Consider the following 14,735-nt stretch of genomic DNA (forward strand, 5'->3'; position numbering starts at 1 on the left):
ATTTTTTTCCATAAATTTTGAAGGAATAGCATATCGAATAATCAAGCTAAAAGGTTTACATTCATACAATCAGTTTCTACAAAAATAATTTTCTCTACTAGATGGTAAAAGTTAAAAAGCGTTTTCTTTATTCGAAGATTAATTGTACATCATGCCGCTATTGTGCCCACGCCAGTAAAAAAATTATATTCTTTTCCATTCATAATTTATCTCGTTCCGACCTCTATATTTATCCTTTTCTTATCAGGTACAATACAAGGCTGAACAAAATATGATTATGTAATCTTATTCTCGTTAAACTCTTAAAAGGATACAATTTTTCAAATTTTCCCCAGTCTCCTCCATTCTTTAAAAATACTTCATTTTTCTTTTTTTTTTGCTCATTTCATAACATGAACGATAACATAAAACATTCTATCATATAGACTTTATAAAACATTCGTAAATAAAAATGATCTTTGAAAAACTTAAACACAAACATTGTGCAACAAACATTTACATAAAATAGTTTAACGAATACATATTCTCTCTGAATGATACAATGCTACATATTTATATTAAAAAAAATCCAATAACATTTTTTTTCTGTTTTTGTTTTTCAAACTATACATTGAAAGAAATTATTAATTACACAAGATGTTAAAGATTTGAAATCATTGTTGATATTAATTAATCGTAACGATATGAAACATATAGAAAGTAATGCATGGTGTTTTACGTATATGACGAAACGTAGAACACTCGAAAGAAATAAGGAGAAAAAGAAACGATGAAGAAAAACAAAAAGTTCAATAAGTCATTTGCTTATGTTTGACGCGTAATGAAACGTTTCTTAAAAACCGTAAAAAGGAAACGGTGTTTAGAACTCCTTTTTCAAAGCAGATCTTAACAACGCACTGCGCATGGATGTTACGAGTTTCTCGAGTTCTTCCACTTTCATCTTCAATATCCTGTTGTCTCGTTCCAATTCGATAGCTTTCATCGCCATCTCAGACTCTTTGGCTTTCTTGTTCATACGTGACTTTCTCGAAGCTTCGTTGTTCTTTTCTCTTGATTCACGATAATGCACCACGTACGGTCGTTCATCCGAATCACTTTCAACGTAACGTTTTCGTCCTGTTTTCTCGCGTCTCACCCTGGTGTACGGTTTCTCCACTACCCTACTGGTAACCTGTGTCCTTAATTTTTCTGTCCTTCGGGATGTTATTGGTGTCTCTATAGAAGACGAGGTGATCGTTGATGCTGATGCTGTTGCTCGACCATTTATGCTTTCCGGAACGGTTGTCGTGCCGTTCCTTTCGGTTTTCACTTTCACGTTACCGTATGGAATCGTTACCATAGATTTCGCGGTCGACCATGGTGGTTTCGATATTACCGAAGACGAGTCTGTTGAAACGCTTCCTTCCGACGAACGAACTTCATCCTGTAACAAATAAACATTGTAATTAAATGATCGTTCTGGTACGAGAATTGACTTTAATTTGTTTGTCTCGCATATAAACTCACATCACAAAGATATGATAACAAATCAAATGAATCCGACCCGGTGGTTTCAACTGTACGCAGCGCGTCCCATGTTTCACGTTGATTATCGGTGGAATCGAACGAGGTCGGACAAGCATCATTTACATCAACGTCTCCTATGTGATACCTCGGTTGAATTGGTGTACTAACTTCAGTGTTATTCTGTTTATTCAATGAACTTGTGTTTAGAGTAGCTGTTGATCCTTTCGATAGTTTTAACCACACGTTAGATGGATTTGATACCGCGGTACTATCTTCTTTCTCGTATTTAACACTAGTTATGTCTGATGGAGATTGTATACTTTGAGAATTATTGTTTATGTGCTCGGTTGTCTCAGCAGCATTCATTTTCATGCTCCACTTATCTTCGTCTGCTACACTTATCAAATCTTTCAATACCCCCTCTTCAGAAGACAAGACACTGTTACCCTCGTATTTCGTACCTGAAACAATTCAATTCGATTCTGATGAATAGCAAGAATCTCTTCTTTGAACGTTCCTCTTGGAGGATAACTTAAAATTGAAATACCCACCTGATAGTTTAAACGTAGGTGATTCACCTGTATGAAAATCGCATTGGCCCGGGAACGTCTCCATGCACCAACCGCTTAAATCCTGAAAGTTTTCCTCCCACGTGGAGGATGCTGCTTTCTCCTCTTCTTTTGTTGCATTCGATTTTTGCTGCGGGAATATCCACGGTTCTTTCATCAACTCCGACTCCATCGTCGGTGTCAGCAAAGGAATCGTCGTATCCATTTTTGATGAATCTTCCCCGAGTGGCCTCGATCTCACGCCACGAGAAGCAAATGACAGACGCAGCTGACGGTTGCATGGCTTTGATACCTAGAATTTCATCTCTTTACATTTTTTTTTTTCGCCACGATTTGGTTGATCAACGATTTCCCTCTTGGCTAATTGGGAACTTACGTTAAACACGCCTCCTTTCTCAAATGAAATGTTGCTGGCCGTGGGGCGTTCGTACACAGGAGGGATTTTGGATACCTACAAAGAGAATAATCGATTTATACATAAATTATAACGTTCATAAGGACTATTTTTTATGTACTCTATTTATTTAGTAACAATTCGTATGTTATAACAATTATTTGGTCTGAACCATTCAAAGACATTAAAAATATCTTAATATAACAATTACAGACATACAGATAAAAATTATCAGTAATCCCATCTATCAAAGTTGATTACTGTGTAACAAGACCAATGCTAATTTATCATGATAACAGTATTAGTGTTTCGCAGAAAAGATAATGTTTTACATGCCCCAAGAAAGTGCTATCTATACTATCATGAATGATATCAAAACTTTATTAGCAAAACATAAAGTACAATCGAAAATATAAAATTTACATAGTCTGGAGTAATTTAGTTATCATAACGAGATAAACAATTGATTAAAAAATGAAAAATCTTATCACCTTTGAAACACAGAATAAAACGTTTAAACAAAGTAGTATAATTAAATGTACATGTACGAATATCTATTTTTAATGGAATTGTAAACAAAGATTTTTTTTTTAACATTGTTAACGTGTACATGCAAAATGAACATTTACGTACACAAGGAGCATGCATTTACAATTGGTGGGTTCTTTTTTTTAATACAAAAAGTATCCGTGATCGAAAGAGAACGTCACGGGACAACGTGTACAGTGCTGCGAACAGTGCTCGACTCATTGTCAGACCTGGTACACGCTTGTACCATATCGTCTGGCGACCGTCCAAAACGATCATGTTCGCAGCAGCTACGTTTTATCGAGCCGTCTCGTCTTTCGATATGTTTCTTATCGACCAGCGGAAGAAGTCTGTACATACCGTCGGGAAACGTTAATTTTACGTTGCTATCTAACTAACCTCTTGTTACGTAATGGAGAGCATCAACTGGGCATGTGACTATGAAATTTTCGCAAACCGGCTCACGTTACCGGAGTATTCGTTCGGGTAACGTTGCCGAATTTGCGTAGAAAACGAAGGGGGGAAAAAATGTAACTCGGAAGTTTCTGGAATGATATGTTTGAAATATATAGCCTAAAAGAGTAGCTACGACAGACAGACTCGCACACGTTTCATCGATCCGTAGTACAGTGCGCAGTGTAATATCAAAACGTTCGCAACCACGTCGATTAAACGACAGAATTAACTCGAAGAACGATGGTTATATAATCTAGTACCTACGAACAGAGTCCAACAGACAAGCACCAAGTATACATGAATACACGAAATTTAACGTATCGTCGATTCAAAAAATTCACTCACCCTCCTTGACACGTTCGATCTTGTCGTACTTTCCACCTGCAACGTAAAGAATTCGATTTATTCGGTGATTTGTAACCAGTTCACAGAAATATTCGTTCTACGATCCGGCAATGTCGTGCGCAACTAAATCACTGACTCTTGAAACTACCGAACCCAACCGAATCCTCGCCGCGGAATGCGAGCTGGAACGTCGGTAGTGCGGGATTAAACGCGTCACCGCGCAGTACTTGTCAACACTGTACACGGATTGGACGGTAGTGTACTCTGAGTACGTCACTTTCGACGAATAAGAGCGTGTATAACGTCAGCGTCGACCAATCGGTGCAAAGCACAGCTGCAGTGCTAAAAATTGGACACGTCACGACGGGGAATTTGGGTACTCGTTCAGTCGATAAACGTTTTCTTTTTCGTTTCTCAACGTTTTTAATTTATTTCAAAGATACATTCCTTAAGGAAAATTATTTTATTGTGATGCTACGATAGATATTGATTATTGAATAAAAGCTTTCATGCCGTCGAACGATAAACGCATTGGAGGCGGAAGAAACAAAAAGTCACTAAACGTTCAAATTGGTTTGGTGACACGATGCCGCATGATGCAAAAATCTCGGCTCGTTACAAGGACGTCGGAACAATTAGATATTACGTGACGATGGGTTAATTACAAAAAGATATAATGTATCGTGTTTCTCACGATTACGTCTATTTTCGAGTACCGTCGCCTTACAAATGTAATGTTATCGTTAGAGTACATCAATAGTGTTCGTACTGAATACAACGCGGTTACTAGATGGAGTTAACAGTACCCTGTTGCGTGTATCGCACGTGACATATACGTATTTAGAGATAGAAATCGATCGTAAATGTGGATAGTACATATTTGAAACTGCGCGTCATTTTATTTCGTATCCGAACGTCTTTCGTTTGCTATTTTCTATTCCTTTTTTCAAAAGTGGAAACGAGAAATCGAGTGGACCAACATGAGAGTGACGCATCCGGAAGTCTTGTTTGAATCGGGGGGAAAATGTGTGTTGAAATAACAAGTTTTTTATTTTCATTTGTTATGTTTTAATATTTCCATAAAATTTATGGACACACGTTGAATTCATAAACATTAGAAGGCATAATTTTAATTTATATCTATATCGAAACAATGAGTTGTTTCGACCAAACTTTTCCATCCACCATCATCCATTAACCATATTTCATTTTAATTAATTAACCAAAGAAAAAAGGAACATGTTATCCAACAGATAACCATGTAATTAATTCAAGTCCGTCTGAGGAATCCATAGATTACGAAACAGGATAATCTTAAATACAGAAACTCGTGATGAACAAAACAGATTCCACCGATCTTACGAATCGCATTAAGGTGATAACAATGGTGAATTACAATTACAAAACCGCAACGAAATTAACGAATAGTTGAAATCTTTCAGTCGTTGTTGGAGATAATGACGAATAATTGTTCAGAAGGTAAAATATATTAATAAATGCAGGTCGAATTTAACAGTGTTTTCATCAGTTTTTAAATGATAGATAAAAATTCTGAAGATGAAGAGTATTCTATCAGTTCGGATGAAATGAGCTCGGAAAATGATGATAACGACGATATTCAATCTGATTTAAGCGAAACTGGAGATTTTTCCAACGAAGACTACCATTCCACCGTATTTCGTTTGAATAAATTTTTTCGAGACCACGTAGAGAATACAGAGAAACACCTACCTTCAACCTTGAATAATAATGAACCTAATAATATACAGTTCGAGGAAAAAATGTACAGGGTTATCCCGTTAAAATTGGACGAGAAAGTCTTGAAATCAAAGATCCCGTTCGTTCTAAATAAAAATAAAAATCAAAGGAAATAATGCTAAGGAAAACCACGGTATATTATCGAAATACATTTTATTAATAAAAAAAACAACCGTTTGTTAAAGTTTTTACAATACAAATGGAAAACAGCGTCGTAGGCAATGGTTCAATTGAATTGTGAACTGTTCAAAAAGTCCTAAGAATTCCATATTTATATTTATACATCAAGGGAGATGAGAAAATTCATTATCGAAGATAAATAAAATATACATTAGGGGCAGTATACGGTTTCCTGTCTTTGTTTCTGAGTATTTTCATTTGCAATTAGTCAATTAAGATTAATCGCACATTACAGAGAGCTATATTTCTCTGTAAAAAGTATAAAAAATAAAATTCCTAGAACTTTTTGAGCAGCAGACACTAAGGCGTTCGTGTTGCCTCTTCGATCGATCTGATCGATTTTGATTTTTCCTCAAACTGGGTTCACCATATATTTGGCAACGCTCACAAACGATCCTCGATTTACGGTATTCGAGGTTGAACCGTTTGCCACACGGCATTATATTACAGCGAGTGTGATACATCACCTATAGTAACAAACAAAATATAAATCCGCTTATGTATACGGTGTACTGACATACATGCACACGCTTCCTTCTCTCGTTCGCACCACGTTAAATCCTGCGGGAATTCTCGGGGGTTGAGGGGCTTTTAGTTAATCGATAGAAGATAAAGAGTCCTTAACGCCTAAGTTGGTATTAAATTACAAAAAATTACAATCTCGTACACGTAAGTCTTGTCGACGCTCGATACGCGTCCTATTCATCGATTACCGTGCAATCGACCGGTTGGGTGCCGAAACAACGATCTCGTGGAATCGATAGATCGTCGTTCCAGGACTCGATCGTCTGGTGGTCGATTAACACGCACCGCTTCGTCTCGTACACGTCCGAGGGAGTTGAAACACGACGAAATTTCGCGAACGTCCGCGAACCGTCGGATGGGTACAATTCGTCGTTTCAGAATAATAAATAAAATTGTTCGATGCGGCGTGATGGTTATTTTCTTTGAAATTTCTACATTGGTAGAACGCGGACCGCTCTTCGTGGTCACTGGCCCTCGCTATCACTGTCGCTCTTGTCTGAAAAAAATAATTGTTCGTTTATTATTCTTCTTATCGACGTTTCCACCCATTCGTTCTGCGTAAATAAACGTTGGCCAGGCGTGAACAGAACATGAGTCACTGTGCATCGCAAATAAAAATGTGCGATTAATGTTCGAAAGAAATACCAACCTTTTTTGCCAGGATACGCGTGACGCTTCAGTCTGTCGTAAAGGTCGTCCTTCGTTCCATAAATGCTGGCGTTGGAACGAGCAAGACTGTTCATTTTACCATTGTGCAGGCTCTCTAAAAGTAGCGATAAAAGGACACTCGTGAAACATCATTTTTCTGCAATCGGATGCACTTCCTTCATGTTGGTTATCTATTTTCTTCTTTATACCAACTCTTACCTTTCATGTAGGTCTCGTTGTAGAAGTTGGGCATTTCCCAGCCATCCTCTTCATCGTCGTAGTAATGAGCGTAGGTGCTGTGATGCGAGGGTGCTATGGATTCCGCGTATGGCGTGGGTGCACCATAATAGAAGTTCACCTGTGAACCGTTCTGATCGGTCGCCGGAGTAAGCATCTTCTTGGGTTCCTTCTTTCGCGAAGCTCTATAGATACAAAAATTCGTTACTCCACTATTCGTAACTTTATCTAATTAAAAAGATTAAGGTTAACGAACCTAACGCAAATCATCCATACTAGTAGAACGACAAAGATAATTAGAATGACTCCACCAGCGATGCCACCAGTGATATAAAAGAATTCAGACTTTTCTGTGCATCGTTTGCCAGTAAAGCTTCCGCTGCATCTGCAGGACGGTTGTCCTCGCGAATCCTTCAGACATACGCCTTCGTTGTCACAGTAACCCATGCACACGTCCGTGCACTCTGTACCGGTTCCGTTGTATCCTGGCTTGCACTCGCACTTGAAGTCGCTCGTTTCTGGTATCAACAAGCAGTATGCATTCGCGTCGCAGTGCATCTCTGCGTCACTCGTCTCGCATGGATTCGTGCAGTCCGTTTTGCTTGTCTGATAAGATGAAAAGATGGATATTTAGTAAAATAGAGATACAGCAATGTTAAAATGCCTACTTACAGCTTTTGTTCCTTTGGTGCTGGTATTAGGCGGGCATGGTATACAGAAGGTCTGTTGAGGCTCCGACTGATAGGTTCCCTTCTTGCACTCTATGCACTCGTTCAGCGTTCCATTGAGATAAGTGCCTGGTTCGCATACTGGTAGAGAACACTCTTCGATAGCTGCAGAGCCCATGTTTGGCGTCGTCCTGCCTACAGGACACGCCTGGCATGCAGCCTGAACACCCTGAGTCCTGTAAGTTCCTCTAGGACAAGGCTCGCACTTTCCTTCCACGGCTAACTGCTGTCCAGAACCACACTCGTCTCTGCACTCCTCGCGAGACACCGCCTCGGCTGTCCTGGTAGTTTTACCCAAGCCGCATAACAAGCATGAAAAGCTACCCTCGTTAGGTTGGTAGAAACCATGACCGCAACTTCGGCAGAGACCAGCCATGTCATCGTAGTACTTTCCAGCCGGGCAACGTTCCTTGCAGTCTGCTGCACTTCGGGCACCCGGTCCCACCGTCACGCTAGGACGACCCGCTATCACGGGACAGGAACTGCATTTCAACTGACCCGATTCGCTTTGGTACTTTCCGACGGGACACGACAGGCACTGCTTCGTTTCTTCGTCGTAGTACGTTCCCACGGCACAGGGCACTGTAGTATGAATTTAAGTATCATTTGGAAGTTGATATCACTCAGAAATTACTAATTCGAATTTTTACTCACCGCAATCAGGCGCCATAACGACTTGTCCCACGGGGCAATCGTAATCAGATTCCAGAGTCAAGGATGCTGGATCAGGTACAGTGTTCGGTAATATATCGTGAACGTCGAATTGGTCCTCTTCCAAGATCAATCTCTCCAATAATTGCTGAACAGTTGCTCTCTCGTTCGAGTTAGCGTTCAGAATCGGATCGCTATAAAACACAGAATCTTTGTTAAATCTTCGAATTGACCATCCATTACTTTAGCGATAGGCGAAGGAGAGTATGCGCAAATATGTACAGCCGTTATCTGAAGGTAAACAGGCAGCCTTTCCATTGGTTCCTCGCCAACAGTGTTGTCTATCGACACCTATTAATCGTGTACCTACGTTTAATGCTAAACGTATCCTGGAACTCCGATGCATTACATGTCCGAGTGTCGTTGTAATGTTTAATGTTTTATTACTGTGAACCGAAGCTGTTTGGTACTCGAAATGATCGAAAATTTTTATTTAAAATTATATTCATAGTTCGTTTATCGACATGGGTACATGTACCCAACAACTTGATTCAATGTCCAGTGTTACAAAACCGTTCGAGTTACGTTGTTATTCTACTATCATATCGTTGGTCCCTAGTTAAGTATCCGTATGAGGGAGTCCCATTGATGCTAGTCGTCGTGGGTGAACAGTTAGTAACAACGTGCATGGTCGGTTAGGGTCGACTTGACAAAGTTGTCAGTTTCATTCGTACAGCTACGACAACTTGACAACCCTTTTGGTACAACATGCTAATAGAATCTTTAATTACATTCTAAATATTTTAATTATATTTTGGATACCATCTATGCTTGTTAGATGGTTATAATCATCTCGTCGTACCGAAAGGGTTAAAATCGACCTTGTTCATCATTCTCCTTATACACATTGACACGGAGAATATGGCATTTCAGGTTACTTGTCGAATTAGTTTGAATTTTGTGAGTAACGTTATGCATAGCGTTTCGTTTTCTCCGTGTATGTATCGTTCATGCATCGCGTCGCTTAGAGATGGTACAGTTTTGAATGTCGCTAGTATGAATTTTACACATGATATACAATGATACGTTTTGCGCATGGCGTAAATCGAGCTGTTCTTACTTTATCGCTGGGAACGAGATCTCCACCTCGTAGGTATCGCTGCCTTGCCGCGCCTGTCTCGTTCTACGATGCAACACAAGTAACAAATGCTCAGTACTAAATCTTTTCACTAATTATCAAGCTGAACAAAACTTCATTCTATCTAATTAAACCTCGTCGAAATGAAAATCTTATCAGACGCAAACTCTTTGAAAGGAGATAGTTAATGCAATTTACGAAGAAAGTATAGAAGGATAATTAATACTTACGGTTCTGCTGGTACTACTGCTGAAATGATATAAGTGCCACCATCCTCTTCGCTCGTCTCTCTTGTGGTCCGTGCTCGATGGTCGCATTGGACATCGATGTTTAAGTCCTTGCACTCGCGAGTGCCTGTAAAATACACGTGAGATTCGATGAAGTTGAGGCAAAAAATTTAAATAGTAAAGATGACTTGCCTTCGAAAGAATATGAACAGAAGTTCCAGTCTCTGTTCAGAGAGTTTACAGCATCTCGAACCTTTTTCTTCAGCACTCCTTGTCCAGCTTCGTTACAGAGCACCGAGGTTGGGAAGTTCATTTTAATTCTGAATACTCGTTGAGCGGATGTAGCACCTGGATAATGCAGGAAATGTTATTAACCCTTTCGTTATCTAGGGTGCCAACGTTTTGTGAAACTAAAGCTTACTGGTGCAAGCAGGATAAATCAAAGGTAGAGATGGATCGTTCGTTGGTCTCCAAAAACCTTCCGCTCCACAGGTGTAGAATTTCGGTACTTCTTGAGAGAATCTAAGTCCAGAATTGCAGAAGATTTCGCAAACCTTAAATTGCCCACCTGATCCCCAATCTTTACATTGTTGGGTTCCTCCAATCGGATCAGCCAGTTCCGGACAAAAGTCGGCTAATGAATAAAATAAATGAATTATCAAAGAATAACGAAGTAAAATAACCATGAAAGGTTTACTTACACAAGACGTAGACCTTGAAGTTGCAACTGGCAGAATTACCAGCCTGGTCATAAGCCACGTAACTAATGTCGTAAATGCCCCACATCAAAGTCTGTCCAGATCTGTGTCCGTTCTTCTCTTGAACTCTCACTATGCCCACATTATCGATGAATCGTGGTTCATCCCAAGTGACAATAGACGAACCGTTCTTGGCAATTACCCAAAGATCACCAGGGCAGTGTTCTACTTTCGGTGGAATCTTGTCAGACTCCAATTGTTGGCATTTGCTGCCACCGTATCCGGGTGGGCACACCCTCTGTCCACAGTGGGATGGTACCACTCGTTCTACCCCACCGATAGTCTCGTCGTAACCTGCCCAAGTCAGCACCAAACCTTGATAGAGAACAGGTTCGGTACGACAATCGCGTACTTGTTTCTGGATCTCGTTGGTCACGTGCAAAGCTCGACTCCAGATCTGAACTTTGGTCAAATGGCCCTGGAAACCCGATTCGGTGTAGCCCTTCGCATTTTCACTCTGTGGTTTTCCTAATACTGCCCAAGCACTGGAAAAGTTCAAATTTTAATTTTCTTGATTTTCTTGAGAACATCCCTGCGATCGAGTGTACCTGATGTACGGTATACTTACTAAGCAGGCAGGGATCTACCGCTTCCATATCCTTCAGTCTTGCTAGCAATTAAGCCCTCCGTAATCAAGATCAATTCACCGCCATTCTCCCCGTTCCAAACTACTGCTACGTGATGCCATTGACCGTCGTTAATGGTCGCATACTCTCTGAATGGTAGGTAGACATCTTGAAGATCATGGAACAGAGAAACCTGAACACCGTTGCTGTGTGCTTGGATCATAAGTCTGCGATTCGTTGGGACATGAGGCGAGCTGTGAAAAATTTAACACACAGACATTAGAATATTACTGCTGAACGATTTTCTGGAGCTCTTTTTATGAGAATCTACCTCACGGCATAGAGGGTGAAGAATATTCCAGCTTCGTCCTTCTGGGTATATTGCACCCACATGGCTACCGTTAAGCTTTTCCTTGTTCCGGTGAAGAATGGAATCACTTGAGCCGCGCTGCTGCGGGCTGGATCGCTGAAGTACAAGTCGTAATCCACTTGGATGGCTGTACAAGAATGATTAATTTTACATTGTTTAAAGTTGAATCCTTTGAAGAAAGTCTTCAAGTATACTTACACTTCCTACAATCGTCGCCAGTTAGATTGAAAGGGCACTGGCAGAAGAATTTACCAGTGAGGTCGATGCAAGTCGCCGATGGAGGACAAGAATTCTCTTTGCAATCTACTATATCATCTTCACACGTTTTACCTAAACAACAAATTATATACATGGTTAAATTCCATTGTTATTACAACTGTGAGATAAATTATGTGAATTACCTGTGTATCCTGGTGGACAAATGCAAGTGAACCCAGGACCTTCATCGATGCAAGTAGCTCCATTCTTACATGCGCCAGCTTGGCAAGCATCGTATTCGTACTGGCATCCAATTCCAGTGAAATCATCAGGACAAGTGCAGTTAAGTCCTGATCCAAAGTCCTGGCAACGTCCACTGTGCATGCAAGGGTTTCCGATGCAACGTTCTGGGGCAGTTTCGCACTGTTTCCCATCCGTACCCGATGGACATCTGATTCATAAAAAGATCATAATCAAAGATACATTCAGTTATGTGAACTAATTCAGTCTCCTGATGTTAATGCTACTTACACGCAGAAGTAATCCAAGAATAAATCCACACACGCTGCGTCATTTTGACAAGGATGATTTTGACACATGCCAACATCGACCTCGCAATGGACTCCAGTCCAGCCTTCTGGACACATGCACTTGAAACCACCAACTTCGTCCCTGCATGTGGCGCCATTTAAACAAGGACCAGATACACAGTCGTCGATGTTGATCTCGCAGGCAGCACCAGTGTAACCCTCCCGACAGTGGCACACAAACGTATTATCCAGGTCCACGCAACGGTCAGTTCCGACTGGACTGCAAGGATCACTGAGACACTCGTCCAGTTCTGCCTCGCATTGAAGTCCAACGAATCCTGGTCTGCATTTGCACACGAATCCTTCTAATTGATCCAGGCAAGTGCCTCCATTCTGACACGGTTCAGAAGCACAGTCGTCAATCGTGTGCTGACACTGTTTGCCGGTGTAGCCTGGTTCACAGGTACAGGTGTATCCATCAACCTGATCGATACACTGGCCGTTGTTTCGGCACGGTTTATTGGAACATTCGTTGATGTTGGTCTCGCAAGCTGCCCCAGTCCATCCAGGATAGCAGATGCACTCGTGGCTAAACAAGTTGTCCACGCATATTCCGTTCAGACAAGGATTACCTGAGCACAGGTCTATCTTCTCGTGACACCGTTTACCGGTGAATCCTGGAGGACAGTCGCAAGTAAAGTCAGCCACGAGATCGGTACAGTTGGCTCCCAATAGGCAAGGTTTCTCAGCACAGTCGTCAGTGTTGATCTCGCAGCTCTGACCCTCCCATCCTGGTAGACAGTCGCACTTGTAGCGACCCTGTTGAAGAGCCACGCAAGTTGCACCGTTGTTGCAGGGATTCCCACTCGCGGTGCAGGGATTTATCTGAAATCAAACATTGTAATGAAGAAAATGTAACAATTCGAACATTTCAAAGCATTCAACGATGGAAGTAACTCACAGTGATATCGCAATCCACCCCGGTGTATCCAGATCTGCACAGACACGTGTAGTTGCTGAATCCAGGCTCGTCCTTACACATCGCCCTTTCAGGACAAGTGTCGTTCGAACAATCCGATTTCTCCTCCTGGCAATTGATGCCAGAGTACCCGTTGGCACATTGACACCTGTATCCCTGCGGTAAGTCTATGCAAGTCGCTCCGTTGTAACAAGGTTGAGAAGCGCATTCGTCGATGTCAATTTCGCAGCGCCTTCCAGAGAACCCAGCAGGGCACACGCACTGTACACCGTGCCCCATGGGCACGCACAAGCCCCCATGTTGACAGACACTGTCGGTACACTGTACTGGCTTGCATTCTTCTCGACCAACTGCACCTGGACCATCCGTGTACATGTTCGTCGGACATTCCATGCAGGTGGTAGCTCCGTGTTGCGGTTGGAAGAAGTCTTTTGGACACTGAGCACACGGGGCCAGTCCAGTGTCCGAGTACATGCCCGGAGCACACTTTGCCCTACATCGATCCCGACCTGGAGCAGCTGGTTGATAAGTGAAGGTTCCAGCTGGACAAGTCTGACAGTCTTTGTACCCGCCAACAGGTGGTTCCCCGGTATAGCTGTTCCTGGGGCACTCCAGACATGGTACCAACCCAGTGGGCGAATAAGTGCCGTACCCACAAACTGGAATGCAGTCGTCTATGCTCTTCGAACCTTCTTCTCGAGTGTATGTGCCGAATGGACAACGTAAACAGCTACCCTGACGATCGCTGTTCTGATAGAAGCCCTTGGGACAGGATGTGCACTGCTTTTGTTTTTCTCCTGCGAAGGTTCCAGCTGGACAGTGGACTGCAATGGAAAATATTTAATTAAATGAAAGATATTAAGTGAACTTTGAATATGAGAATTATCTACGTACGACATCGTGGAACATCATTGGTGTCCATGTTCAGAACTTCACCAATGCTGCAGGTAAAACCTCTTGTGATGGAAGATTTCAATGCTCGAAGAGGTGGACATTGATTTCCAATGGCTGACACGTTCAACAAAGGCTCAATAACCGCGCTGGTGGATGGAACAGATAAGTCGAAGATCAAATTCAGTGTCGAACCACAAAGATCGTACAACTGAGGCTGGCGTATAGCTGGGACGATGACGAGTATGAAGTCCATCTGAAAATTAGGGATGCATCATTATTTCATCATAAAGAGGTTCATCTTTCATCTTCTAAGCACAATACTGACCTTCAAGACATTTTCTTCGAGCAAGTAGGGCACAGATCTCACGAACGATACATTCATATTCACGTTAACCGCAGAACAACGTTGGGTTAAAATATTATTTAGATTCATGTAGTACTGAGACATAAGATCTTGATATTGTGGCAGACATGATCTTGAAACTGCACCATTGGCACGATAGGTCACTGCTGCAACTACGTGATAGTTTGCCTGTTGCGTATCTGTAAA

General features: G+C 41.5%; 4 protein-coding genes across 5 annotated transcripts in view; 2 read left to right on the plus strand and 2 right to left on the minus strand.

The window, feature by feature from the left end:
• Positions 1-14,735, plus strand: part of CDase (neutral ceramidase) — a 74,737-nt gene that overhangs the window by 1,115 nt on the left and 58,887 nt on the right. The gene's annotated exons all lie outside the window — the stretch shown is intronic.
• Positions 106-3,990, minus strand: LOC117604796 (uncharacterized). Its single transcript, XM_034325271.2, has 5 exons — positions 3,799-3,990; positions 2,452-2,526; positions 2,058-2,367; positions 1,507-1,967; positions 106-1,423 (listed from the first exon to the last, which is right to left on the minus strand). Exons 3-5 carry the CDS (start codon positions 2,278-2,280, stop codon positions 860-862), a joined length of 1,248 nt encoding a protein of 415 aa, XP_034181162.1. The 5' UTR covers positions 2,281-2,367; positions 2,452-2,526; positions 3,799-3,990; the 3' UTR covers positions 106-859.
• Positions 4,253-5,701, plus strand: LOC117604801 (uncharacterized). Its single transcript, XM_034325280.2, has 3 exons — positions 4,253-5,173; positions 5,241-5,277; positions 5,341-5,701. Exons 1-3 carry the CDS (start codon positions 5,132-5,134, stop codon positions 5,670-5,672), a joined length of 411 nt encoding a protein of 136 aa, XP_034181171.1. The 5' UTR covers positions 4,253-5,131; the 3' UTR covers positions 5,673-5,701.
• The window catches only part of uif (sushi, von Willebrand factor type A, EGF and pentraxin domain-containing protein uif), a 30,573-nt gene continuing 21,567 nt past the window's right edge, over positions 5,730-14,735 (minus strand). The window contains exons 19-37 of one of the 2 annotated variants that reach the window (XM_034325250.2): positions 14,511-14,728; positions 14,186-14,438; positions 13,274-14,115; positions 12,314-13,197; positions 11,986-12,233; positions 11,783-11,914; positions 11,546-11,711; positions 11,217-11,468; positions 10,592-11,133; positions 10,312-10,524; positions 10,083-10,238; positions 9,894-10,017; positions 9,646-9,708; positions 8,529-8,719; positions 7,819-8,456; positions 7,403-7,752; positions 7,129-7,331; positions 6,911-7,024; positions 5,730-6,757 (exon numbers count right to left, since the gene is read on the minus strand). In XM_034325250.2, coding sequence (XP_034181141.2) covers positions 6,726-6,757; positions 6,911-7,024; positions 7,129-7,331; positions 7,403-7,752; positions 7,819-8,456; positions 8,529-8,719; positions 9,646-9,708; positions 9,894-10,017; positions 10,083-10,238; positions 10,312-10,524; positions 10,592-11,133; positions 11,217-11,468; positions 11,546-11,711; positions 11,783-11,914; positions 11,986-12,233; positions 12,314-13,197; positions 13,274-14,115; positions 14,186-14,438; positions 14,511-14,728 — 5,621 coding nt within the window. In that variant the 3' untranslated portion in view covers positions 5,730-6,725. The remainder of the gene's footprint in view (positions 6,758-6,910; positions 7,025-7,128; positions 7,332-7,402; positions 7,753-7,818; positions 8,457-8,528; positions 8,720-9,645; positions 9,709-9,893; positions 10,018-10,082; positions 10,239-10,311; positions 10,525-10,591; positions 11,134-11,216; positions 11,469-11,545; positions 11,712-11,782; positions 11,915-11,985; positions 12,234-12,313; positions 13,198-13,273; positions 14,116-14,185; positions 14,439-14,510; positions 14,729-14,735) is intronic. The other variant, XM_034325251.2, reaches the window with a different exon arrangement.

This window comes from Osmia lignaria, chromosome 5 (genome assembly GCF_051020975.1).
Source record: "Osmia lignaria lignaria isolate PbOS001 chromosome 5, iyOsmLign1, whole genome shotgun sequence".
Classification (NCBI taxonomy): Eukaryota; Metazoa; Arthropoda; class Insecta; order Hymenoptera; family Megachilidae; genus Osmia; species Osmia lignaria.